The following is a 26,936-nucleotide window of genomic DNA, read 5'->3' on the forward strand; positions in this document are numbered from 1 at the left end:
ATGCTGGCGAGGATGTGGAGAAAGAGGGACACTCCTCCATTGTTGGTGGGATTGCAAGCTGGTACAATCACTCTGGAAATCAGTCTGGCAGTTCCTCAGAAAATTGGACATAGTACTACTGGAGGATCCCACAATACCTCTCCTGGGCATATATCCAGAAGATGTTCCAACCAGTAAGAAGGACACATGCTCCACTATATTCATAGCAGCCTTATTTATAATAGCCAGAAGCTGGAAAGAACCCTGATGCCCCTAATCAGAGGAATGGATACAGAAAATGTGGTACATTTACACAATGGAGTACTACTCAGCTATTAAAAAGAATTAATTTATGAAATTCCTAGGCAAATGGGTGGACCTGGAGGGTATCATCCTGTGTGAGGTAACCCAATCACAAAAGAACACACATGATATGCACTCACTGATAAGTGGATATTAGCCCAGAAACTTAGAATACCCAAGATACAAGATACAATTTGCAAAACACATGAAACTCATGAAGAACAAAGACCAAAGTGTGGTCACTTTGTCCCTTCTTAGAATTGGGAACAAAACAGGCGTTACAGAGACAAAATTTGGAGCTGAGATGAAAGGATGGACCATCTAGAGACTGCCGCACCCCAGGATCCATCCCATAATCAGCCTCCAAATGCAGACACCATTGCATATGCCAGCAAGATTTTGCTGAAAGGACCCTGATATAGTTGTCTCTTGTGAAGCTATGCCAGTGCCTGGCAAACATAGAAGTAGATGCTCACAGTCAGCTATTGGATGGAACACAGGGCCCCCAGTGGAGGAGCCAGAGAAAGCACCCAAGGAGCTAAAGGGATCTGCAACCCTATAGGTGGAACAACAATATGAACTAACCAGTACCCCCAGAGCTCGTGTCTCTAGCTGCATATGTATCAGAAGATGGCCTAGTAAGCCATCATTGGTAAGAGAGGCCTCTTGGTCTTGCAAACTTTATATGCCTCAGTATAGGGGAACACCAGGGCCAAGAAGTGGGAGTGGGTGGGTAGGGGAGTGGGTGGGAGGGTATGGGAGACTTTTGGGATAGCATTTGAAATGTAAAATAAGAAAATACCTAATTAAAAAACAACAGCATAGAAAAAAAATATATCTGTCTCTGGGTTTGTTTTGGTTGGGAGACTTTACTGCTTCTATTTCACTAGGGACTATGAATATTTTTACATTAATTACTTAATCCCTGGAACATACATAATAGGATAGTACCCACTCCTGCAAGTTGTCCTCTGACCTCTACACAAACGCTATGGCAAACATCACTCAAACACACACATACTCACATTAATTAATTAATTAATTAGACATAATTTTTTTTAAAAAGGAGGATGCAACCATTCATGTTTGATAAACATAATTGTATTAAGCCTTTAAAAGAATTACAGGCTGGGCATCTTTTATGATGGCATCCCAGCATTTGGAAGATTGAGGAATGAGGATCTGGGATCCAAGCACATCCTGGACTACATAATGAGACTGTCTCAAAACAGGGAAATGGGTAGTTCATACTGGAAGAGGCAGATAGACAGAGAGGTCAATTTAAAAAAATTAATGAACCAAAGGAATAAAAGATAAAAGAATAGAATTTGGTAAAGGAGTAAGATAACAAGAGAAGAAACTATGAAATCAACTATTATGCCTGGGCCTAGGGTTATTCTATGGCAAAGCTGAAGTGGAAGTTTCTGGATATATCATGTGATACAGACACACATGGTATTTTGCTGAGGCAGGACCTGTGGAAGAACACGTGATATTTGGAGAGAATATAAATAGGACTCAATAGACAGTGATAGCATGCTTGCATAGCTGATGCTTAGTTGGTCTCCTGCCTTTGTTGATCTTCGCTTTGTTGAGAGAAGCACAGCAGAGAAGTTCTCCTGGCATCCTGGCTGGTCCTGGTCAGTCTTGCTGACTGGTTCTAATTTGGCGGAGGCCTGGCAGTTTCTGCTGGATCGTGCCACTGCTGCAGATTTGTGTTTGGTATCCTGACACTACTGAACTGAACTGATGTTATCCTGATAAACAGAGACTAGAATCACCCCTCAAAAACAGCTCTAAACAGATTCACATTCCTCTGTCCTGTTTACCATCTTTTCTACCCTACCTTTGGGTGGTGGTCTAGAAGGAGGTTGAAGCATTTGAGAACCCTTATTAAAAGTAAATTTTGAAAAGTCGAAGCCTACACAAAGTACCATGCCCGGGGCCAAAGGACAATCTCTAGTACCACAAAGAATAATGTAGACATGAATTTAGAAAAAAAAAAGTTAGTATTATACATTGTGAATGACAGTGATGTCTTATTGTAATAAAAATTTACTTCTGAATGGCAAACTTAGAAAAGGTATTTAATACTCAGGCTGGGTAGTTTTTGCCTCTAATCCCAACACTGAGGAAGCCAAGACAGGAGGGTGACAAGTTTAGAGACAGACTTGGCTGTGCAGTGAAATCTTGACTCAACCCAACAAAACAAAACTATATATTTAAAACACAAATAGTAACTTTTATAAAGTTAGACCAAGTGGCACTCACCTTTAATCCTACCACTCAAGCAGAGCTCTGGGAACTCAAGGCCAGTCTGGTCCACAGAGAGAGTTTCAAGACAGACAGAGTTACATAATGAAGCCCCGTCTAAAAAAAAAAAAAAAGAAAAATTAACTCATAAATTTATATTGTATAAAACTGACTTGAATATCACCTTATGGCACTTTGTTCTCTTTGTGTGTGTGTGTCTCTCTCTGTGTGTGTATGTGTGTCTGTTTGTGTGTGTGTTGAGCTGTAAATGCTCAAAGTATATTATATTACTTGAACAAAATATTCCATTCAACCCATTATTATGCACCATGAATATGGCATGTATGCTATGCACAATAGATGTCCTAGTATATACTAGTAAAATAAGTTTTTAGATTTTGTTTTCATTTTGTATTTGAGTGTGTCTGAATGAGCGTGTGACACATGTGTGTACCTGGGTGTTCTTGGGAACCACCCAGAGGGCATTGGCTCCTAGTACAGGAGCTGAAAGCTATTGTGAGCCACCTGCTATGCCTGACAGGAGTCAAACTCATGCCCTCTGGAAGATCACACTGAGCCATCTCTGTAGCCTGTAAAATAATTTTTTGTGCATCTATAAAACAAAAAGTCAAGTGTTAAAATCCAACTCTATTAATTGAAAATGAAAGGACATTATTTTACAATACAATGTCTGTTTTACCTTCCAAACTAAAATTATTCTTTTGAACAGTTTTGGTTTTATTTTTATGTGTACCCCTCACCTCACTGACCATGACGGAGGGTTGCATCTGTGATGAAGTTCTTCCTCGTACTGTAAGGGCAAAGTACCACCTCAAGTTCTTTGGCTATTTCAGAATTCCGTAGGCTAGATTATATTAGATTAGCTTTGTATCTAATTAGCGAGTTCTACAAAACCATTCTCAAAGAAATAAAGTTGTGGTGGTAGAGGGGATGCGACAGTCACTGGAACGAAGACAAGCAAGGCCAGATCGTGGTTTTAGTGATGCCACAACGAGGGTGAGCTCTGTGAAGGTTTCCCGTTCTACAGAGCAAGCCAGTGTCTGTTGTGATGCGTAAATGTGGTACAGATATTTTTCTTATTTTATGTCTGATTTGCATTTTGCTGCTCTTGAATATTTCATTCAGTTGATGCTCACTGTGCACAATGTGGTAATGTTCTTCTAGGAGCAGAAGAGCACAGTCACCCCTTGAAAATGAATAACCCAGTCTGGCCAACCTCAGAATGAGTCGTCATCGTCAGACTCTGGCAATTCCACAGAGACGTTGGACTTCCATCTGACTAGGGGTCCTTACTTTGTTTTAGAAATAACACACCTTCCCAGTGAGAAACCACTCTGCTCACTTAGATCTCTTTAATAGCACTGGTCTGCCTGGGGTCAATGCCCAAGGAACAGCTGGCCCTGAGTAGAAAATTATAATAACTTATATATACTGTCCTAGGGTCTTTATTGCTGCAATGAAACACTATGACCAAAAAGCAAGTTGGGGAGGAAAGGGTTAATTAAGCTTACACGTCCATATCACTGTTCATCACCAAAGGAAGTCAGGACAGGAACTCCAAACAAGTCAGGAACCTGGAGGCAGGAGCTAATCTAAAGGCCATAGAGAGGTGTTGCTTACTGGCTTGCTCAAGCTGCCTACTAATAGAACCCAGGACCACCAGCCAATGAATGGCTCCACCTGCAATAAGCTAGGCCCTCCCCCATTTATCACTAATTGAGAAAATGCCTTATGGTTGGATTACAGCGACATTTCTTCAACTGAGGGTCCTTCCTCTCTGATGACTCTAGCTTCTGTCAAGTTGACACACCATATACCGTCGTAGACTTCTGTATTTTACATACACGGTCATCTCTAGATCTAGATCACTTTTAGATCCTAGCCCCAAGTTACACTTTAAACAATTTAAACAGAGACAGGAGACTGCATGTCTGGCCGCTTTGGCAAATGGGAGATTTACACAGCAAAAATATTACAGTATTTCTTAAGTACACCTGTGTTGTTCTTTTTTTTTTTTTTTTTTTTTTTTTTTTTTTTTTTTTTTGGTTTTTTTCGAGACAGGGTTTCTCTGTGTAGCCCTGGCTGTCCTGGCACTCACTTTGTAGACCAGCTGGCCTCGAACTCAGAAATCCGCCTGCCTCTGCCTCCCGAGTGCTGGGATTAAAGGCGTGCGCCACCACGCCCGGCGTGTTGTTCTTTTTGAATAGCTGTTGCCCAGAGTTATCTTGCCCATACTTTCTCAAGGAGAGAACTGTGGGTTTTATGGTAACCCAGGACTTCACATTTGTTTTGACAGTCTGCTGCCCGCTTGAGCATGTCAGATGGCATGCTCTTTGGGGATGGGCCTAATGAACAGCCAGTCCTGGTGAACAAGTGATTACATACTAGCATTAGAAAGTTCGCTTGTCTCTAAGAGGCTGGCTTCTCTTTGTGGTATTTTGGAGGCGGTGTTCCCTTAGCTAAATTCTACTTTGTGTGATTTAATGTCTCATAAGCATATCTATTGGAAGGTCTTTCATGATGGCAATTCTATTACTTTGAGTTTCTCCTACATCAATTTGACCACACTGAGGTCAGTCTCCTGACCCTTGACCCTTCTCCTAGGTCCTGTGCACTTCCCTGTAAAGAGCCTTACCAAGCCAGTCTCTCAAGAATCCCCAAGCATAGTATCACCAACCCCCAGGGGATGGCCATCTGTCTGTCCCGGCTCGAGCAAGAATCTACTTGCTGGGTTTAGACAAAATTCCTTGCTTGCTGCTCCACTGGAAAACAACAACAAAAATGGGAAATAGGGATTGGTTTTTAAAATTGTACTTATAGTATTGGCCAGGACTGGGAGAATAGAGAAATTTTCCATCTCTGCCTTGACCGAAGACATTTTACAATTTACATAAGACATGAAACACAACCTGGAAATTCATGCCTACAGATTTAGTTGTGATATGCATTATCAGAATGGTAAGGATAACCTTTGCTGGGTGATAGCTCCTTCTCTGGTGTTCCCACGGGAGGCTTTCCCTCCTCTTGCTTTGCAAACTCCTGGAGTTCTCCTTACTTGGACACTGCTTGTCCTTGTATGTTCTGTCCCTAGCCTGTTTCCTGGTCCATGTAAACTCACACCTCCCCAAGCAGTGGTCAAACTGAGTTCACTTCTGTCCTGAGGTCTCTTATCTATTACTGCTGGAGGCTTAGATAAAAATCAGCTTTTACGCTTTAGGTACTGTTCTAGCTCTGGTTTTCCCTTGACGTATCAAGGGTTAATCAGTTATTAGCTGTCTTAACTTCTATTTCCTCAAACCTCTGAAACAGAATGTTCTAGAGTGAGCCATGCAGAAGCTGGTCCACCTCACTCTGCCTCCAACTGAGGCCAGAGGAGATAGGCCAGCGGCAAGTCTCTTGATTCACTGTCTCGGAGATGCTTCTCAGACCCACACCAGCCCCACTGTTTAGTTTTGTTGGTCATGCTGATTAGTTTCCTAGTCAAACTCTTGGCTGAGGTCTTGGTCTCTGTTCTGAAACATAGCTTGGTCTGGTCAGACAGCAGAACACTCGTCAGGTTCCCACTCCTGAGGAGAGTGAGCTTGCTCGTGTCATGCATACAACTTTTGTTTGCACAGGACAAATGTATGTGAGATTCTAAGAAAAATCTATTACATGAACACGTTGGCATGAATTTGAAAATCACCATCTTCGTTTTTTACAAATGAACTACTAATCCCCTTTAAAAATTATTTAACCTCATCCTCTAAGGGAATGTATAGCTTCTATACTTAAGAAAGTAAACATTAGCCGGGCAGTGGCGGCTCATGCCTTTAATCCCAGCACTTGGGAGGCAGAGACAGGTGGATTTCTGAGTTCGAGGCCAGCCTGGTCTACAGAGTGAGTTCCAGGTCAGCCAGAGCTACACAGAGAAACCCTGTCTAGGGAAAGAAAGTAAACATTAATCAGATTTGTATGTACACACGTTTTTTTCTTATTGGACTTATACGAGCCTAGAAAATTAAACAGTAAAATAAAGTATAATAAAGACAAATGTTAACAGTGTAATGACTGAAAGCTACTTTAAATGCTAAACAATTACGACAGGTTTAGTTCATAGATGCATCGGCTATGAACACATCTCAAGGCTGTCAGCTTGACCACATCTGCAATTAACTAAAGCCCCAGATCCTAGGTTCACCTGTGAGAGATTTTTCTTGACTGGATTATTTGAAGTGGGAAGAGTCACCCTAAATCCAGATCTTTTGAGGTGGAACAATCTACCTTAAATTTGGGGCACACCTTCTGGTAGCTGTCTATATAAAAGACATGGAAGAAGGATGCTTGCACTCTGCCTGCTCACCCTCACTCAGAGTGGCAAAGTCCATTCCTTTCACTAGAATTAGAGCTTCCTTCTTCAGGATTCTGGTGTGTGCAGAAGACCAGCAGAGACACCCAGCCTTGTGGATTGAACTTCTGGATTCAGTGCTTGTTGTATTAAAATATTATAAGACACCCACGGTGGACAGTAGCTAAGGGATAACAGCTGGTATGTTGTCCTCTGATCTTCACAATCCTGTGCACACACCTACCCTGTAGTTTATTCTACTGGTTAACTAGAACAAGGTCTCTTGTTCTCAAGTGAGCCCCAAACTTTTGGACTCCTAGGCTCAGATCCTCCTGTCATAGCTTCCCCAGTAGATGAGACTACAAGCCCACATCACTACATAGGGTTTTTCTCCAGCTTGTTGTTATTTACCTATTTATTTTGATGGGGTCTTATTCTGTAGCCCTAGGTGACCTGGAACTCCTGGGTAGACCAGGGTTTCTTGGAACTCGCAGGATTGAGGTTAAAGGCAAGCACCACTGTGGCTGGCTTTCTTGGAGCTTTAAAGAAAGAAAAATACACAGAAAGCAAATATCAGAAATTCAAATGATTTCAGACTTCTCAGGAAATTTTGGAAATTTGAAGAGAGGCTTATGATTTTTGTTCATTTGGTTGTTCCAGAGAGTGTTTCACTAGTCACCAGAGCCTGTCCTCAGGACTGAAGTCCTGGACTGGGATTACAGTCTGTCCACCACACTTAGATCACATAATACCAAATACTGAACACTATTCTGTAATTACAGCTCTGACTGCCAGATATCCTAGAGTAGATGACATCTACTACTACAGCCAGTGCTGTCTACCCTGCCACTCAGCACGGGGCCTGAAATGGTTAATCTGTGAGATGCACCACTGTCCCCCCTCCCCTCTGGAGGGGCACAAAGACTCTTTAGGCATTAACAATCATTTGAAGTGTAAACGACCGGCTTAAAGGCCCCACTGTTAAATCTCACCTTTGAAATTCAAGCATGCCACGAGATGGGGTTTCAGGTCCTTTCAGAACTCTGGCTACTCAGGAACCCTTCTAGACCTGTTTGTTTTAACCCGGTACCATTAGAACTGTCCAAGAACCCTCTGTGTAAAGGCAAGGAATTGTTCACACCCTGGCAGACTTTTTTTTTCCCCCTTACAGTTTAGAAGCCAGCCATCATCAGTTAGGTGTGAAAGCTGAAGTTAGGCTGCTGAACCCCTGTTAGAGGATGGGTTCCGTCCAAACACAGGGAGGAAGTCCAGGAACCACACCCGGGACCCCAGCTCAAGAATGGAGTTCTAGAACAGTGCAGAAGGGAACAACTTAAATGTGGGTGCTCAAAAGCTGCAGCCTCATGGCAGGAGATCTAGCACCCGTCATACAGTTTTAGGTGTGCCCCTCATGCTTGCAGTAGTATGCTAAACATCTCAGCTAAAACAGCGAGTAAACAATAACCGTGAACAATGAATCCTGACCAGAAAAAAATAACAACACACAGGTGTCTGTATTTTAGCCCTAGCCTAAGGGACTAAGTTTATTCTCGAGTCAAATATGAATGATCAGAACTCGAGGACAAGGATTCAGATGACAACCAACGCTAAGTCACAACTCTGTAACAATTCTCTGGGGTTTTTTACAATTACAGACCAAAAGAGAGCAACAAATCAAAACACTTTGGGAAGGTATTGATGGAAATGTTACCAGGTCCTAGGGTTACCATACAGCAGAAAAACCTCCTTGGAGGTTTCATGTAGGGTCTGCTGACAGTCTTAGCCCTGAGCTGGGGATCCTGTGAAAGGCACAGAGGTTAGATCAAAGAAGATGAGCAACAAGCTAGGCACAAAGGTTAGATCAACAAGTGGCTACCGAGGAGCTAAAGACAGTTCAAGGTCACTTGGCCATTGTCACGGGGTTTTGAATCAACTGACCAGCTTTGCGGAATCTTTAACACAAGCATGTCCCACAGTCCTGAGCTCAAGAGGAACAGGAATGGCCATGCCCGAGAGGCAAGGGAAGGCTCTCCACAGGAAGGAAATAACAGTCGGTCTGAATAACTGAGTAAAGTAAACTAAGTTCACTTGTTCTTAGAGGGATGGAGATGAACACCTAAGTTAGCAACTAAAATAACTGAAATTCAAGAAGCCATACTCTATCTAGCCAAAGGAGATGGTCTCCAATTTCTGTTAACTATTTTACTCCAGTAAGGATCATAAATCTCTCCATTTAGTGTGTGTGTTTCTCCACTTCTCTCCAGTTTGCTCTGTGGGACAGCAAAGTAAAACTGAACCCTGCCTAGTTTATTTTGGCATAATAGGATTTGAACTACAATTATGTAAAGCAAAACAAACAAACTTAACAAACTATTTTTCCTGTTTTTATTTATTGTTTGGTGGACGGGTGGTTGGGGGGGGGCAGTAGCACATAGTAGGGCCAACATATTTCAATACATCATGCATGTTTACAAAACCTATATGGTTTTGTTGTTGTTGTTGTGGGTTTGTTGGTTTGTTTGTTTTGTTTTGTTTTGTTTTGTTTTGTTTTGTTTTTCTCTTCAAAAGCAACTGGGTCCAAATGGCTCCAAAGAGTTGTGCGCGTGCTTGTGGCTAGGGATAGCGAATTCTATCAACAGAAACTGTTGCTGTTTGTTGTGCAAGATAAGAGAAAGTGAAAGTGCGACTATTTGCACCCGGGCCAACAACTGTGGCTTGCTAGATTCGGGCCGAATGGAAAAGGTGAAGAAACCTCTGAGTAAAGCCAGAGGCAGTCAAACAAAACAAAACACCAAAACATCCTCAACTGTTCCCACGGCCTGTATACCTCCTTGCTGGCAGCTAGGAAGTATGCATTCTCAAAGCAGCGGTCGGAAAGCCTGTGCTAAGACACCCAACCACACCAAGTGAGGCCTGAGCGCTTTGCTGGGAGCTGTGGCCGCTTGTGCAATCTTTTCATTCCGAGTACAGGGGTGACCCGCCTGCTCTCAACAGCGCCCCCTCTTACGATCACGGTTAGCGCTGTTTGGACTGCGAGGTCAGGGCATTTTCAAGTGGTTTCATTAAAAAGTACCTGGAGGATAAGCCAAATAATTGCAGAAGAATGGGCTTGCAGTGAAAATAACCGAGGCAGTCCTAAAGGCCCAAGTCTATTCTGTTCCTTCGGGACAAAGGAACCGATCTAGGATGGTGGAGGCTCATGCTTGCAGCTGGTGTGTCTCCCCCACGAATATAATCTATTTTCTGTTGTCAATAACACAATACCACCAAACGATCAAATTCTAAAGAAAAAGGAGTTGATTTTGGCTCACGATGTCTTTCTTGCTGAGAAATCATCACAAGGTGTCATATGGCAAAAGACAGGGAGTGTGTGCTTGTGTGCATGTATGCATGTCTCTATGACACCCCCTCCCCTTTTGTATAAAGCTGTATGAATCCTATCCTGGAGCCTTGCCTGAAACTAATCACTTTTCAAAGCAGGAACTTTTTAGAGAGGTGGGCTATTTCTATGCTCTTTGTCCCCTAAAGGTTTACAGGTTGGTCACCAATAGTGCTCTTGGGGATGGATGAAGCTTTAGGATCTGGGGTTGGTGGAAGGGAGATATAGCACTGGAGCCTTTCGTGGAAGAGGTTATTGAAACCCCTGAGCCTGAGTCACCAACACACCTCCATACTTCATACCTGCTGTGAGGCTATTATTTCATGGGCCCAGGATTGCCTGTGGGGCCACAGGCCTGAAGTAATAGAGACAAGTGACCACAGCAGAAACTGTAAAACTGTCAGCCCAAATGCATGCATGCTCCCATGTCTGAGCTCTCTAGGGAGCTGCCACAGTAACAGACGTTCACCACATTCAGTAGTAGTCCTATTGTCTGGAGCTCCACTCTGCCACTATCCGAGGAGGTATCCAGACCATGCACCATGTATTCTTATGTGATTCCTATGTTATTACTCCATTTCATGAGTTAGTTAAATCTGCAAAGTCACTCTCCCCAACACCACTCACTCAGAGGCAGAACTCAGACCAGTTCTCTCAGACCAAGGCTTATACTCCAAATTCCACACTGATTTTGTAACTTGTACAAATATCTTCCAAGTATAGTCATAGAAAGAAGACAATTACAATTTCAAAATTTTCGGATCCAGAAGTACAATGGCTGTGTGAAAGTTCACTTGTCGTGGAATAAGGCTGGACCACCCACTGGAAGAGAGTGAGCAGAAAATCATATATGGCGAACTTGAAGTCAAGTTTGAATCATAACCACTTGTGCTAGAGTTTTAGAAAGAGCCAAAGCTTTATATAAACCAAACAGACATATTTCTGGTTGCTTATAATTGAGACAAGTAAAAGAACCAAGGTCTCAGCCTTTCTTTCTCCTCCTCCTCCTCCTCTTCCTCCCAGGCACAAATGGTAGCCTGGCGTGGCAGCACATGTCTGTAATTATATCACTTGGAAAGCAGAGAGAGAAAAAAACCCTCAGGATTGCCAAGTCATTCGCAGCTATACATTATGTTTGTGCTAGCCTTGGCTACATAAAACCCTATCTCAAAACAAAGGTTTGCAGATGGTATGGTGATCTAGAGCGAACCCCCATCTTAGTTAGGGTTTTATTGGTGTGAACAAACACCATGACCAAGACAACTCTTATAAAGAACAACATTTAATTGGGGCTGGCTTACAGATTCAGAGATTTAGTCCATCATCAAGGCAGCAGCATGGTAGCATCCAGGCAGGCATGGTGCAGGAGGAGCTGAGAGTTCTACATCTTCATCTGAAGGCTGCTAGCGGAATACTGACTTCCAGGCAGCTAAGGATGAGGGTCTTAAAGCCCACGCCCATGGTGACATACCTACTCCAATAAGGCCACACCTCCAAATAGTGCCACTCCCTGGGACAAGCATATTCAAACCATGACACCCCCTACCCCCCAAATAAAACCTACTAAGAATAGTAGTTATCTCACAGCGTGGACAAGTAAGCTAGCCATGGATACCGGAGACATTCATCAACATACAGCCTAGTTGCAGCTTACCTATGACCAACGTTTCAACTGGGTTCTGGACATTTTTAATGTAGTATCCTAAGGTTCCGTTATCTCATAGCTTCCAGAAGTTTGGCGGACAAGATTAATTATGGAGTCTCTAAAACAAATTGTTTCTTGTTTCCTCATTTCTCTTTTCGAAGAGCCACATTCTATCGGTGGGTACTCAGACCTTAATCTTGTTTACTCCAGTGCCTACTGATCCAGAGCACTTCCTGTTGGTGAGGAGATTGTAGCAAGAACAGCATAGCCAAAGAATTCCTGGATTTGGGAGAATAGTGCTATATATGCTCTGTTCAATTACATGTCAATACCCTAACAGTGAACCGTGATCAGGTTCACCAAATGCTCGCCTTCTGTCTTTGACATTCTGTCAATGATACATTATGGCAATTATATCTAATTTCAAGGTTAAATTTCTTTATATTTTTTGAAATAAGAATGATATAAACTGAGCCAGCCGTGGTGGCACACGCCTTTAATCTCAGCACTCGGGAGGCAGAGGCAGGCGGATTTCTGAGTTCGAGGCTAGCCTGGTCTACAGAGTGAGTTCCAAGACAGCCAAGGCTATACAGAGAAACCCTGTCTCGAAAAACCAAAAAAACAAAACAAAACAACAACAACCAAAAAAAAAAAACCAAAAAAAAAAGCCCCCCAAAATACAAAACAAACAAACCAGACCAAAACAAAACAAAAGAATGATATAAACTGGGCAGGGAATAGGGAATCAAACATATTTTTTTTGTTGGTGGTGTTTCAAGACAGGGTTTCTCTGTGTAACCCTGGCTGGCCTCGAACTTGCTCTGTAGAGCAGGCTGGTCTTGAACTCAGAGATCCTCCTGCCTCTGCCTCCCTCATTCTGAGGCTAAAGGCATGTTGCCATCCTGCCCAGCTGCACATTGGAGTTACAGACAGTTGTGACCTCCAGAAAAGCAGCCAGTGCTCTGAACACTGAGCCATCTCTCGGGTCTCAAAATAGATTTCGACCAAAGCATTTAAGGAAGATCATTCGAGCAGCAGAGCTTGTGAGGGAGAGAAGTAGAACCCGAATCTAAGAATCTAAGCCTTATACTAAAGAGAGGGGGAAGGCCAGCCAGGATCTCTAAGCACAGCTGATCAACCTCACAGCAGTTTTTGGTCCCAAACTGCATGGACTTTGGTATTGTGGGGGCTTTCCTGGGTCACTTGTGAAGAGAGCTAGTTCATGGCATTTGGCTGGTGGGCTTCCATGTTTGGGGACAGGTTCTAGAATTACGCAAGACAGGTAAGGTCAGTTTAGAATCTGACCCACTGCCTAAGGGACATCCCTTGAATTTTGTTACACTTACTGTGTGCATGTGTGTGGGGGAATGCTATAGCATCACGGAGTCTGAGGACAATAAGTGTTCTACCACATGAACCCTGGGGATCAAGCTCGGATCCTCAGGCCCAGTGGGACATGCCTTTACCTGAGTCATCTTGCTGGCTGGTTTTGATACCACTAAACTCCATGAGAACAGAATGAAGCCCTTAGTTAACTTTAGAAGGAAGCCAAGTTCTATGAAGTGTATTAATACACTCCCAAATTGAAAAGCATCTTGCACATAGGGATGATACATACTATCTTCACAGGTGTAGAATTCTGTCAGCATGCATAGGTGAGGCCTTTGTTCCTGGACAGTAGGAAGCCGGTCAGTCCCACTCCTGCTAGGTTCTCAGTACCTAGCCCAATAAATAGCAGACATTCAACCAGTATTGTTAATAGACACTAATTGGACTCCACATAAAGTGTCCTCCTGGAAGGTTATTGATAAAGGTTATTGAAAGCAAGCAGTAACTCCAGACTAAAGTCAAACTTCGGGGGTGGTAGTCTTAACCCCTTCAGTGAAGAAACAGCAGATATTCTTGGAATTTATGTAAACCAGGGCAGATAATACTGAGTGTAGTCTAAAACACATTCACTTTGGGAAAGCTTTATATAAAAATATTGTCTAAATGGATGATTTCATGTGTGGGTCTCAGAATTGCAATTCTGCCCGTGTTGTTATGTCCCCTGAGTAGATTTGGAAGCCAACTACATCAGGGTGTATGTGTACACTGGACTACATGTCAATGACCTACTTAAAAATGGGCACATGAGGTGTGATTATGAAACCAAAGAAAATTCTAGAATGAGTATGTTTGTAAGCTGTGAACGGACAGCTTATACATGCCAGTTAAACAAAACTTTCTTAAGACAGTCTCAGTTGTGAACACTTTAAAAGGCGTGACAGGCTACAATGCAGAGCCAGCAATTATAGAATTGACAGGTGTGGGGGGCGAGGGCGATCATGTTTCTGTATCCACTGAGAACATCCCTGATATGGTGCAGTTTGCTAGCACATCCTTAGTTCCAACCCTAAGGATGCAGAGGCAGGCATATATCGGACTGATAACATGTCCAAAATGAACCAGTACAACAGGAACTACTCACGGTGAACCCAGAAAGCAGGATACTGGGCTCAGTGTTGTGTTAATTTTCATGGTAAGCAATGAGGTAAAAGTCCACATTTTTACCTGAAAGGTGAAGAGACTTTCTAAACTCACACTCAGGGCAGTCAAAAGGTGCTTCAATGTGTGTGTGTGTCCATCAGCCCATAAGCAAGCGCTTCGCCTCTCTACCGTATCCCTAGTGTCAAGTCATTTGGTCAGGGTGGTCTCGAACTCACTCTAGTCACAGTCAGGCTGTCACCCTGCGATCTTGCCTCAGCCTCCTGAGGGGCTGGGTTGATAGGCCTGTGCACCGGGGACGCTTAATTTTCTTGGCTGATTTTACAGCGACAGAGAATTCCTTACAGTTCCTTGCATTTATCATCGAAACCAATGCTAATATGAGGGGGTCAACACGATGATTGTGGACACAGATGGCGTACAGGAAGAAGTATTAAAGTATTGATGGAAAGATAGCCTATGCTTAGAATTCCTTTCTTTTTTTTTTTTTGGTTTTTCTTTTTTTTTTTTAAAGATTTATTTATTTATTATATGTAAGTACACTGTAGCTGTCTTCAGACACTCCAGAAGAGGGCACCAGATCTCGTTAGGGATGGTTGTGAGCCACCATGTGGTTGCTGGGATTTGAACTCTGGACCTTTGGAAGAGCAGTCGGGTGCTCTTACCCACTGAGCAATCTCACCAGCCCCTTTTTTTGGTTTTTCAAGACAGGGTTTCTCTGTATAGCCCTGGCTGTCCTGGAACTCACTTTGTAGACCAGGCTGGCCTCGAAATCAGAAATCTGCCTGCCTCTGCCTCTGCCTCCCAAATGCTGGGATTAAAGGCGTGTGCCACCACACCCGGCTTAGAATTGCTTTCTGCTCACACTGCAGATTGGGGGCCAGCGCATCTCAGCAGGAACTCCCCATGCCTCTGCGGGTGGGTCCCTCCTACCTTAGGGGTGACTAGAGTTAGCTGGATGTAGAGAGGCACTGCTCCTGCTCAGGGCCAAGGAAAGTAATTTTAAGAGTCCACCGCCACTAAAAATAAAACCAGGAATTCCATAAGAACCCAGAACCCATGGTAGAAGTTATAACACACATACAAAAAGGTTCAAACACTAAACATATAATACAAAGTATTCAGAATTCTACTTTGTTTTCTCAGATTGGGACACAATGACATGATTACCCGTCCACAAGGCTTTTTATAGGGACTGATTTTAGATCGGGAGTGTGACCCTCTATGAAACCATGACTACGGTAGCGTATAGATCTGGACATTAACAACAGTGGCATAAAGAATGATCAAGAGCAAGAGGAGTGTATCATTATCTTTATATACAAAAACAAAGGCCCAAAGTATGGTTTGTTGAAGTAGTTATCAACAGGATGCCAGCTGATTTCACATTTGCTTTGGTTAACACAGCCTAGGATCACCAGTCCGGCCCCTCCTACTAACAGCACAGACGAACTGACGGGATTGCCTTCAAAACAGAAAAAAAACCCAACACTCAGGAAAGATTTAAGCTGAAACATTTTAACGATAAATAAAGAAAAAATTTAAAGGTAGCCTCCTCTCCATCCTACAATCTCTGGCACAACATGTACACCGGTTTTAAAAATAAAAAATTTTCTCACAACAGTAATAACAGATGTTAGTACAGCAGGCCATGTCATGAAATTACTTTAATGCATTTTTTTTTTTAAAGAAAACCTTAAGAACCAAACATGAACTTTTAAAGTTGGCACCTTCTACAACTGTACACATCCTAAAACAACTGTCTACACTTTCCTACAGAACATAATTCAAACTCTGTGGGCATTTCAATCTATCCTTAAGGAAATAGTCAAAGGAGCGCTTAGTACACCCAATCTGAAACAAAGTTCATAATTCCCATTTATGGCTATGACAGGGCAATCAGCTTCTATTGAAAACTGCAACCAGTGATGAGACATATTTGGAAAACATAAACATTTGGTCTGACAGTCTTTAATATTGGTTAAAGGGGTCTGATATTTGTTGCCAATGAAAGGTACTTTAATCCACTGTATAAAAAAATAACAAGGAAAGAAAAAAAAATGCAGCTGTCCCTTTTCTCGAAATACATAAGACCAACACTACTATTTACACACTTAAAGGATTTCAGACTTATTTAAGTAAAGCATCTCCTCCATGGGAAACTGAGTGCTGCAGAGATGCAGAGACCCCCAAGCTTGACGATCTGTAAACTACAAAAACGCATTTGAAGAAACATTTCTGTTGCTTGTCCTAATTCTGATCTGAAATACAAAACCATTTCTGAAATCAGTCATGATTTCAAGACCTAGGAAACCTTAGGGGTTTTTTTGTATCTGTGAAAACCTTGTCTCAGACTCTTCTCCTCCTGTCGATACTGGTCCATTGCACGGACACACACAGACAGAATGGCCACACTGGACGAAAGGGAAACTGAGTCCCAACACCACCAGCATCCTGGTGGTCTCACTCATCCTGAGGTATACATGACCTGCAGCATTTGGGGTGGGTACAGGGGCCATTGCAATGGATGAAGGAACACTTCAGCAAAGCAACCATTATTTGTCCACAGGAACAGTGAGAAACAATGATATATATATATATATATATATATATATATATAGAGAGAGAGAGAGAGAGAGATATAAAAATCACAAACCAAATATAAAACTAACACCATTCCATTTTTCCAAATTTGGTTTTGTACTTCTGCAGTGTTCTGGGTCAGCGCGTGCCAACATTTTCATCATCCATATGAAGGTCTTGTATCCAGTTATTAAAACTGCTGTTTTGACATAAGTCACATATACTGGGACTAGGAAATCAATTTATTCAATGACTCTGTGCAGTGCACTCACCAGCTTGGCAAGAGTTGAGGGATTAAGAATGAAACAGAAGCCACTCATTTTAAACCAGACAAAGGAGATTTCAAATTAAAACCATAAAGAAGGGTAGGGGAGCTTCCTGGGAATATGGATATATGAATACTAGACATCACACACACACACACACACACACACAAACCAAAAGATAAAAAAAGAAAAAAAAAAACTGTTTGGTCAGAACGTAGGAACATGACTGCCTTGAGAAACTTGAGAATCACCTAACCGGAGTGCGCACTGTCTTAGGTCCAGCCAGCACAACGCTGTAAATTGCCACAAAGTGGTCAAAGGTGTTCACTGACTACAGCCAATGCAACCTTAGCATCCACCTCCCAGGCCCAGTGTTCCTAACCCATCACCTCTAGCTACAGGCAATTGTCTCCAGCTGCTGCTCGGCCTCAGCGGCCATGGCTGCGGCCTGCAACTGTTCTGTCTCGCTCTGGATGGCACTGGGGGTGACCTGTTTCCTCTCACTGTGCATATTGTTCTCATGCCTCTTCAGGTCTGAGGCCTTGGCGAAGGCCTTGGTGCAAGAGCCGCACACAAAAGGCTTTTCCCCTCTGTGTCTTCTCTCGTGGTCCTTGAGGTGAGACTTGTGTTTGAAGGCTTTGTCACACATGTGACACGCGAACGGTCTTTCGTTGCTGTGAACCCTCTCGTGCTTCTTCAGGTCTGGGGCGCGGATGAACGACTTTCCGCACACCTCGCAGCTGTAGGGTTTGTACCCTGTATGGATTTTTAGGTGTTCTTTCAGGTGGGCCTGGGTGGTGAAACCTTTTGTGCACATCTCACAGACAAACGGCCTGTCAGCGGTGTGGAGCTTCTCATGCTTCCTCAGCCGGCCTTCATCAGAGAACGTCTTCCCACACGCTTGGCAGGCGATCTGCTCTCGATGGTGACCGTAGAGCAAGTACTCGAACTTCATGTCGCTGGCGGCCGTGGTCCAGCCCGGAGTCTGTTCATCTTTTACTTCGCTCATCCCGTCATTAAAGGTTAAGGCCTGAGGGGTCTGAGACCCCAGATCTTTGGATTCGGGAGTCTCCATGGACTCCACTTCCTGGCCGTAGCAGTTCACTTTCCGAACTTCCTCACTCCCCAGCTCTTTCAAAATTGCTTCCTGAACCCTGAGAGTGGTTGTGGGAGACTTGCCGTCCTCTTGACTCGGGGGAGTGCCCTCTACCGTGTCATCAGAAGGGCTGTCATCTTGGTCCCCGATTTCTTCCACATCATCGTCCTGAGCATCAGCAGCGTCTCCGATGGGGCGGTTTAGTTTGAGGCAATACTTACTCTTCGACTGGCCGTTACTTTCATCCGGACTAGACACATCACGCTTCTGAGAACACAGTTTATCCAAAAACCGGATACCGAGAATCTGCCCGGACGACATCATCAAGTTGACGTCCTCCTTTTTCACGGAAATCTTTGCGGTGTACATGTAGTTCAGCACCTCTTCAAATATGTCGGAGCGGAGGAAATCTATCTCTATGACGGACGAGCTGTCCACTTCCAGCTTCTTGAAAAGCTTCTTAAAGTACGTGCTGCAGGCGGCGAGGACACACCGGTGGGCTCGGAACTTTACGTCTTCAACCACGATGGCGATGTCGCAGAATTCTCCCTCCAGGCGCTGTTCGTTCAGTGTTTTCAGAAACAGCGTTTTATGATCATCGTCATTATATTTTATGGTTTCAGACATACTGATGAAAAACTCCTGCAAAGGAAAATTTAAAGGCGTTTAATGTGAACCTAGTACACCCTATGCAAAGTTTAGACATATCGTGAATATTTGGAACCTGATAATTTAGAAAGTCTGTTAAAGATGGTCCCCAAACTGCTTAAAAAAAAAAAAAAAAAAAAACCCCAGACAAGGGATTTCCATAATGCAATTTTAAATTACTTTCCGTTTACTTATAGTTCCCTGGTTATAATGACAATGGCAGCTTTTCACAAAATACACACCATGTACCACTCTCCAAGTTTTAGGTGGCTCAATTCACTTAATGTCACTTAATGTTGATGTCCTATGGGGTAGGTGGTGCCCTCAATTTCTAAAAGAAGTTAGGAAGCAGCCCAACATCCTACAGCTTGTAAGATCCCATAATTAAATCCAGGAAACGTTCAGACTGTCAAGACAGATAAACAGCCCAACAATGGAGACTGAGTCCAGCCCATGGCGGCCACCTGTAATTCTGAGATGGTGTCAAGGTGGCTGGCTCTGCTAGCTAAACAGTGAACTCCAGGCTGAATTGAGAGATCCTGTCCCAGTGGATAAAACAGACATCAATCAAAGAAGATGCCTGTCTTGCCAGCCTCGGGGTCTCCGAGGGAATGGCCACACACGTGCACCTGCATGCACGCACACACATGCAGATGTTTATAAATACACCACAAATGCAGGGAAAAAAAAGATTCCTCAAGACCTGACTTCAGGTGTGGAGGACTTGACAAACACTGGGCTGGGCACTGTACTTCCTTGAGAGAAGAGACAAGCCACCATTGAAGAACTAGAGAGGGCACCACTGCTACAATGGTTGTGTGTTGTCCTCTAGTTTCTCCATAGTAGTTTTGAGCCACTCTTGGATGAGTTTCAAGGTTTAATCTGACCCACAAGACATCTGGGAAGACAGTGATGAGTGGCTTCATGCTCATAGGATGCCAGTCTTCCAGCCATCCAGTTAAAAGTCAACAGATGTACAGGTACAGATGTACCTTTCTCTGAAATGCTCGGGACCAGAAGTGTTTCAAGTTTTAGATTTTTTTTTTCTCCAGGTTTTGCAATACGTGCATACACATAATGAGATAAATTGGAGATGGTAGTCCAAGCCCAACTCCAAAACTAGTTGTTATTTTATATATACCTTATACATACAGCATGAAGGTAATTTATATATTATTTCAAAAAATATTTCTTTTTCGAGACAGGGTTTCTCTGTGTAACCCTGGCTGTCTTGGAACTGGATCTGTAGACCAGGCTGGCCTTGAACTCAGAGATCTTGCCTGCCTCAAATAATATTCTTTTGCTTATTTTGTTTTCTCAAATAATATTCTAAACAAAACTTCATAGCACAGAATTTTCATCTATGGCTTCTTATTGCCCTTCAAAAAGCTTCAGAGTTTGAACCTTGTGGACTTAGGGTCAACCTGTACTTGGTTAAGTATAGACATATTTTAAAAACAAAGTAATTTCAGAACTACCACGAAAGGCCTTCCACTGCGAGTTCAAGAGTTTATCTAAAAATAGTGTGTTTTATGTAAAAAATAACATGGTCTTACTTTTATTCAACCAAGTTTAAGTCTGAAGAAAACAGGATTTTCCTCATGGAAGTAGAATTATAAACGCATGTCTAGAATGTGTGTATGTGTACACACTGGGGAATCAGGGACTTGCTTAAACTGGGGACGTATATTTAACCCTTATTGATACCCCTAGACCCAAGATACTTATGTTAAATCAAATGCCAGATGATAGTCTGAGGCTTTCTACTCTAAGGCACACTCACCATGAACAATTCAGGCTATGTTCTTAATGCCTTAAACACCAAAATCTTCAGATCAGACTCAGGCTGATCAGGGGCAAGCCAGATCTACAGGAAGAAAAGCACAGATTAAGTAAGATTTTTTTTTTCCTCTACATTAAATTCTAAACCAAGTATTTACAAGAGTCACAAAACACTCTGTCCCACCTCTTGCCTATGAACCGTTTTCTGGGTAGACACTGTGAGGCTAGCAGTAGTCAGGTCTGGTTCCACATAAGGACTAGACCTGGAGTGGCCCGTGGTATATATTCTTGAAAATATCAGCATGTATGTGTTCCTTACCTGCACCACTTCCTGTTGGGTGCCCATTTTCCTTTAGGACCTATAGACATCTAGGTGCATGTTTGTCTGAATATCCGAAGGCTGCAGGAACACACATAGCCAACAGCTAAAGAGTGGAGAAATAAGCACGCCACTTTGTCTACTACACAACTACAAACTTGTCTCCAAGACTTCGATGGAGAAATCTTACATTTTTCTCCCTCTATCCCCGCATGCAGGTTCAAAGAATTTTCTTTCGTTAACTCTCACCCAAAGAACTCCACATCCTGCAGCCCAACAGGCTTTGAAGAACAAAAATTTCCTCTACTGACCACCAATCCCACAAGTGCAGTAGAAGCAGGTGGCCGTGTTACAATACAGTCCTACACAAAGACTTTGTCTGAGATTCCACCAAGGGATCGCCATCCTGAGAACCCTTAACAAGTTCATACTATAGGAATCACAGGGCTCTGAGTTAGCAGGCTTTCCCATGTGCACTGAGTGAGGGCTGGTAAGATAGTTTCTAAGGATGCTCCCTCCAGTCTTCACCTCAGCCTTCCTGGGTTCTAGATGCACTCTGGGCCTGCAGTCAGCCTAAGGGAAGGCATTCCCTGCAGAAATTCCCTCCGTGGCACTTCTGAGGTCATGGACTTGGGAGAAGAGTGGCCCTATGGTAGCTATGGCAACATATCAGCGTGCGTGCGCCTTCTCGTTTCTGGTGAGTGTGTAATTCTTTTTCAAAGGAGGTCACAGGCCAATCGGCTCGTTTTTCCTCCCCCCTATAGAGATGTTTCCATTGCTAAGTTCGAATGAGCCAAACCTGAAGATAACCATTGCCAGTATGTGTGTAAGTGGGTGTAGGACAAGACATAGCCCAACACCTATAATACTATAAAGCAGCTCCTTGCTAGCAGCTCCCCAAATCGCGGGAGCGCTAAGGCGTCCTCACCGAGCACGGAGCCAGGCTTTCCCAAAGCAAACTTACATAAGCAGCCGCAGCCGCCTCCTTATTCCGGAGCAGCTGCGACAATGGCGGCCACACCACTTCCCTGTTGCGACCGCACAACTTGGGAGTGGGGAATCCGGGGCCCCGCGCAAGACTTGGGGCGCAGTCCGCGCGTGGGGAACCCACATTCGCATTTCGCAGCCAATGAGCCGCCGGGTGCAGCGAGCCCTCAGCATTCTCTCCTAAACAAAAGCTCCCCTGAGCTGTGTCCGCCAGCGACGGGCCACCTTCCCTTCCACCATCCTCCACTTCTCCAGGTCGCGGCGCGGGCGCGAGGCTCTCTTCCTTGGCCCGCAGCAGCCCCGGCGGCGCGACGAGCTCGGGAGCGGGCATGCGGCCCGTTCCGCAGCCCCGCGCCGCGCCGCGCCCTGCTCCGCCCGCGAGCCCCGAGCTCGCGCCCCGCGCACTCCGCGGCCTGCGCGTCTGGTCCTCCCGCGCCCTCCCGCGGCCAAGGGCGGGGGCGGCGCGCGGCCGGCTCCCCGGAGCTCGGCGGACGCAGGCGGGGGAGCGTGCGCGGGGGGTCCCGTCGGCTCCGGGGGAAGCCACAGCTGCGAGGGGCGGCGCCCCGCGGGCCGCGCTCGGGCCCGGCTCGGCCGTCCCCACCCCCACCGCGGTGCACTGCGGCGCGGAGAGCCAGGCGGCCATGAACTCGGCCGCGGAGAGAGAGAGCGCGCGCGCGGGGCCGCCGCCTGGCCTCTTCCCCACCCGCTCGCTGGCCTGCGCAGCCACCGGGGACGCCCGGCCCCCCACGCCCAACCGCGGCCCACGCCCCGATCCCGCTCGCACCGCGCTGCGCCGCCACATCCTGCAGCTGGCTGCTGCCCCGGAGCTCGGCGGGAACGCGCCTCCTCGCAGCCGCCCCGGCCGCGCCCGCCGCCGGCTGCCCCCGCGTCCCCGCGCCCGTCCCCGGCCCTTCCAGCACCCGGCCCGCGCTTACCTGCAGCTTGGCACCGCTACAGACGCTCGCTGTCGCTGTGGGCTCCCTCGCTCGGCGGCGCGCAAGCCAGGGACGGGATGGACGCGGGGGCACGGTGGGTGGCAGTGTTTTGGATTTTTTTTAATTTTTTTTTTTTTTTAGTTTGGGGAGGGGGTGGGGTGGGGGGGGAAATCGTGCACGTCCCTGGTGGTGGCAGCCCTCCTCCTGCACGAGCACACACTAGCCAACCCGCCGCGAACACCCCCACCACCCCCCTCCCCGTGCATGCGCGGTGCGGGCTCCGGGGTAGTGGGGGGGAGAGAAGGCGCGCCGCCGCTTGCGCAGGCACGGAACTGGCTCGGGGCCTCCCTCGTGAGCGAGCAAGGAAAGGGTTAATCTGGGACCTGACGGGTGGCTGCTTTCCCTGGGTCTACGGGGCCGCCCGCGGAGAGCCCTGGCCTGCGCACGCGCGCGCACGCGCGCGGCAAGGGGCGCGCGGAGCCCGCGCGCGGGAGAAGGGGGTGGGCGGGGTCGAGGCGGGGCTTCGGCCGGCCCCGGGAACGAATGCACGAGCTCCTTTCTCGAGCACCCGCCCCCTCCTGGAGCTCCCGACTCCAGGGCTCCCGCCGGCGCCCGGCCTCGGCACAGCGTCGGGAACGCGGGGAGCCTGCGCTCCCGTGCGTGTGCGTGTGCATGTGCGTGGGCCATGTCTGCCCCTGGGCGCGCACGGTTCGGGCGCTGAGCTCGGCCTGGCTTTTGGGCAGGTGTCCCGGTGCACCGTCTGTCTCCCGCTGTACGGTCTCGACCGAATACACAGGCCCATGGCTTGGTTCGTGCCACTGAGGCATTGTTTATGGGGAGCAGGTATTTGCAGAGCAAATGAAGTACCATCTTTGATTTGGAGTATAAGGGGAAATTCCGGTCACCCGGGACAAACTGCTCAACCCCAAAGCTCTAGATCTACCAGACTAATTGGTGCCTTTACGTTTACCCAGGTTTACCCTCTCTAGCCATGTTTCCAGAACTAGGTTGCACTTGATGGTCCCAAGGAGAGATCTGATAGCCTGGTAATGTCAGGACATCCATGTAAGTTATAGCTCCGCTGCTGCTGAAACCTTGTGTTCTCTGTGAGGCACTTCCTGATCCTCTTTACCTGCCCCTCTGGCCCATGACCTGGAAAGTCCCTTTAGCCCCACATTTTCTGTTCAACCTGCAATACTGGCAGCTGGATTGAGCTATTGTGCTCCTAAGTGTCACTTCACTTCTGCTGCTTTGTCACACTTTTAACAGCCTTGTGTCAAATCACGTGAATAACATCTGCAATTAGGGCAAGACCATGGACTTCTCGGAAGATGTAAAAGAATGCCTGTACCGGGTGTCTAAGTAAACATGAAGGAAAACTATGGTCGCCTCAATTTTCTAAAGGACACCCTATTCAGCCTCAGCTAAAATATTAACCAGTACTGGTTTAATGTCTCCCACGGTGTTTAAATACACGCCTTCAAATTTTTATTTTCTGTGTATGAATGCTTTGCCTGCATGAATGTGTGTGCACCACGTGTGTGCCTGGTGGCAGTGGAGGCCAGTCAGAAGGGGGTGTCAGATCCCTTGAGACTGGAGCAGGATGATTGTTAATCACCATATGAGTTCTTGGAACTAGACCTGGGTCCCCTGCAGTAAGGGCTGTGAACTGCTGAGCCAAAAGTTTTAGCTCCCACTCGTGTCTTTTGGTGCACACAATAGCCTTTGTGTTAGTAGGGTTTGGTGAAAGACTTGAGATAGAATAAACCTGGTCTAGAGACAGACCTCGGTTTTGTTACTTTTTTAAAACGATTTTATTATGCGTGTGTGTGTGTGTGTGTGTGTGTGTGTGTGTGTGTGTATGTGTGTGTGCGCGCGCGCACGTGCACAGGTGCGTATATGGGGGTAGCGCATATGATGCTTATGCTCCCGGAAGCCAGAGGCCCTGGATCCCCTGGAGCCGGAGTTACAGACCATCATGAGCCACCTGAGATGGGTGCTGGCCCTCTGGTCCTCTGGAAGAGGAGTAAGTGCTTTTAACTGTGAGTCATCTCTCCAGCCTTTTAAGCCCCACTCTCTTTTCTGGAATGGAGACAAAGAAATCAAGGCAGTCATAAAGACCGACCAACACCCAGTTAAGCTTTTAGCGCAAATATTAATCCCCTGTTGTTAAGGACATATATGCTACTGTTGGTGTTGGATTCTAGCACCGTGGCAGGAAGTGGTCCTCATAACTGACACTCCGCCTGTTTGTTATTCGTGTTCCTTCGTAGAGCTCTGTGTTTACACTTTACTCCTGTGTTTTGCTTACGGGGCACTAGTAATACCCGTCTGTCGTAAGGTTATGTCTGTTGTAAGGTTATGTCCTGAGGTGATAGAGCCATGGCTTAAGTTCACTGTGTGGGAACATGGCCAGCTTCTAGCAATCTTCAGTGTCACCACCTGCTGCTGCTCTTGGAGCACACCTGGAAGGGCTTCACTCCTCCTGGATTTATTGCCTACCTCCTGTGTAGACATGGTCCTTTTGCCTATGAAAGAGTTTGTCCTTGGATTTTAAATTTAGTTCGAGTTCATAAACATCAGAACAATAAAGTGCTTGACTTTTTTTTTTTTTCCTTTTGTATCAATGACTCCTTGAATTCAGATGCATAGCACCTGTGCTCTGCCTGGCTGGTCTTTGCTTATCATCGGGACTCAGGAACTAACAAAAGCATCACTCTCATGGGAAGGAGGATGGGAAGCTTGCCTGGTCCCATACCCTTCGCACCCATGAGACTCATAGAAGACACCAGTTGATAGCAAGAGTCAACCCAGAATTCAGAAATAAAGGGCACAGTGTGCAGTAGTTAATAGGGATCAAGGCCCTCGATGGACGTGTTCTTTCTCTTCTACTAACAATGGCTACTGTGGAAGACAACTGCTGGGGTCATTCAGAGCACACTATTTTCCTCAGAGAATGCTCACAGCCTCTGAAACAAAACCTGTTTCTGAGAATTGTGAGGCTGGATTGTAGAACACAACAGGGTGGCCTGTGGGATACCAGGGCTTAGATAGACACGTAAGGGACAGCTGAAAGGTGTCCTGTTTTGTAGGGGATTTATGAGTGAGTGGAGTTGATGTCTCCCTCACATTGACCACTGGGGTCTACTGTTGGTTTTGGCTATAGATACAAGTAGTAGAGATTGGACAACTTGTAAGTAGAAGCTTTGAGTAGCCCATGTTCTGTACCTCACACCCTTGGTTGACTGTGTTTAAATGAACCCTCCCGGTCACCACTTCCTCTGCTGCCTTGAATGACAAATGTCTTAGAGGATGAGCCCCATTGCAAATAAACTGAACCTAGCCAACTCTGGGTAGGCAACAGCTCAACAAAAAGAAACAAATGTCTCCCCCAGCACCATAAATACCCTTCCACCTTCCTGCCCCTGAGAGTCCTAGATACGATGAAGAACAAAGTGAGCCGACACCACAGAGATAAAGATGTACACACTCACCAAATGTCCCAGCAAGGACCTTAGCACAAAGGTTTAAAAGCATACACTACCATGAAAAGGGAACAGGGGAACTAGATTCAGATGGGAAATCAATAGAAGCTTCATTACACCTTTAAGACCTGTAGGCTGAGAGGGAACTAGCAGAAGGAATGGGGGAAACCAAATTTCAGATACCAGTGTATTAGGGTTCTCCGGAGTAACAACTTACATGATGAATCTCCATATAAGAAGGGGGTTAGTAGAATGACTTACAGACTGATACAACAGTGGCTGGCTCTCAACCAAAGTCTGAGAATCCAGGAGTTGCTCAGGCCACACAAGAGGGAGGGAGAGACTGCCATTGAGAAGTAGACCCTGAGAACAGTCTGTAATCCGGGGAAGACTCAAAACAAGACAAAACCCACAAACCAGCAAGTAAAAAAGGGGCATATG

The 26,936-nt window shown here is 45.6% G+C and overlaps 1 protein-coding gene and 1 long non-coding RNA gene across 4 annotated transcripts in view; one reads left to right on the forward strand and one right to left on the reverse strand.

Annotated features, from left to right (window-relative positions):
• LOC110312174 (uncharacterized) overlaps positions 1 to 26,936 on the forward strand; it is an 88,614-nt gene that overhangs the window by 39,419 nt on the left and 22,259 nt on the right. The window lies entirely within an intron of this gene.
• On the reverse strand, positions 15,694 to 23,099 carry Zbtb14 (zinc finger and BTB domain containing 14). 3 transcript variants are annotated; one of them, XM_029471401.2, is made up of 3 exons: positions 23,011 to 23,099; positions 20,771 to 20,854; positions 15,694 to 18,981 (listed from the first exon to the last, which is right to left on the reverse strand). In XM_029471401.2, the coding sequence occupies exons 2-3, from the start codon at positions 20,771 to 20,773 to the stop codon at positions 17,635 to 17,637; spliced, it is 1,350 nt and encodes a 449-aa protein (XP_029327261.1). In that variant the 5' UTR covers positions 20,774 to 20,854; positions 23,011 to 23,099; the 3' UTR covers positions 15,694 to 17,634. The 3 variants fall into 3 exon arrangements, with proteins under 3 accessions (XP_029327261.1, XP_021004808.1, XP_021004807.1); XM_021149149.3 differs by lacking the exon at positions 23,011 to 23,099 and adding an exon at positions 22,860 to 22,953; XM_021149148.3 differs by lacking the exon at positions 23,011 to 23,099 and adding an exon at positions 22,053 to 22,213.

Source organism: Mus caroli, unplaced genomic scaffold (assembly GCF_978045245.1).
Source record: "Mus caroli unplaced genomic scaffold, Mus_caroli_1 scaffold_18, whole genome shotgun sequence".
Lineage (NCBI taxonomy): Eukaryota > Metazoa > Chordata > Mammalia > Rodentia > Muridae > Mus > Mus caroli.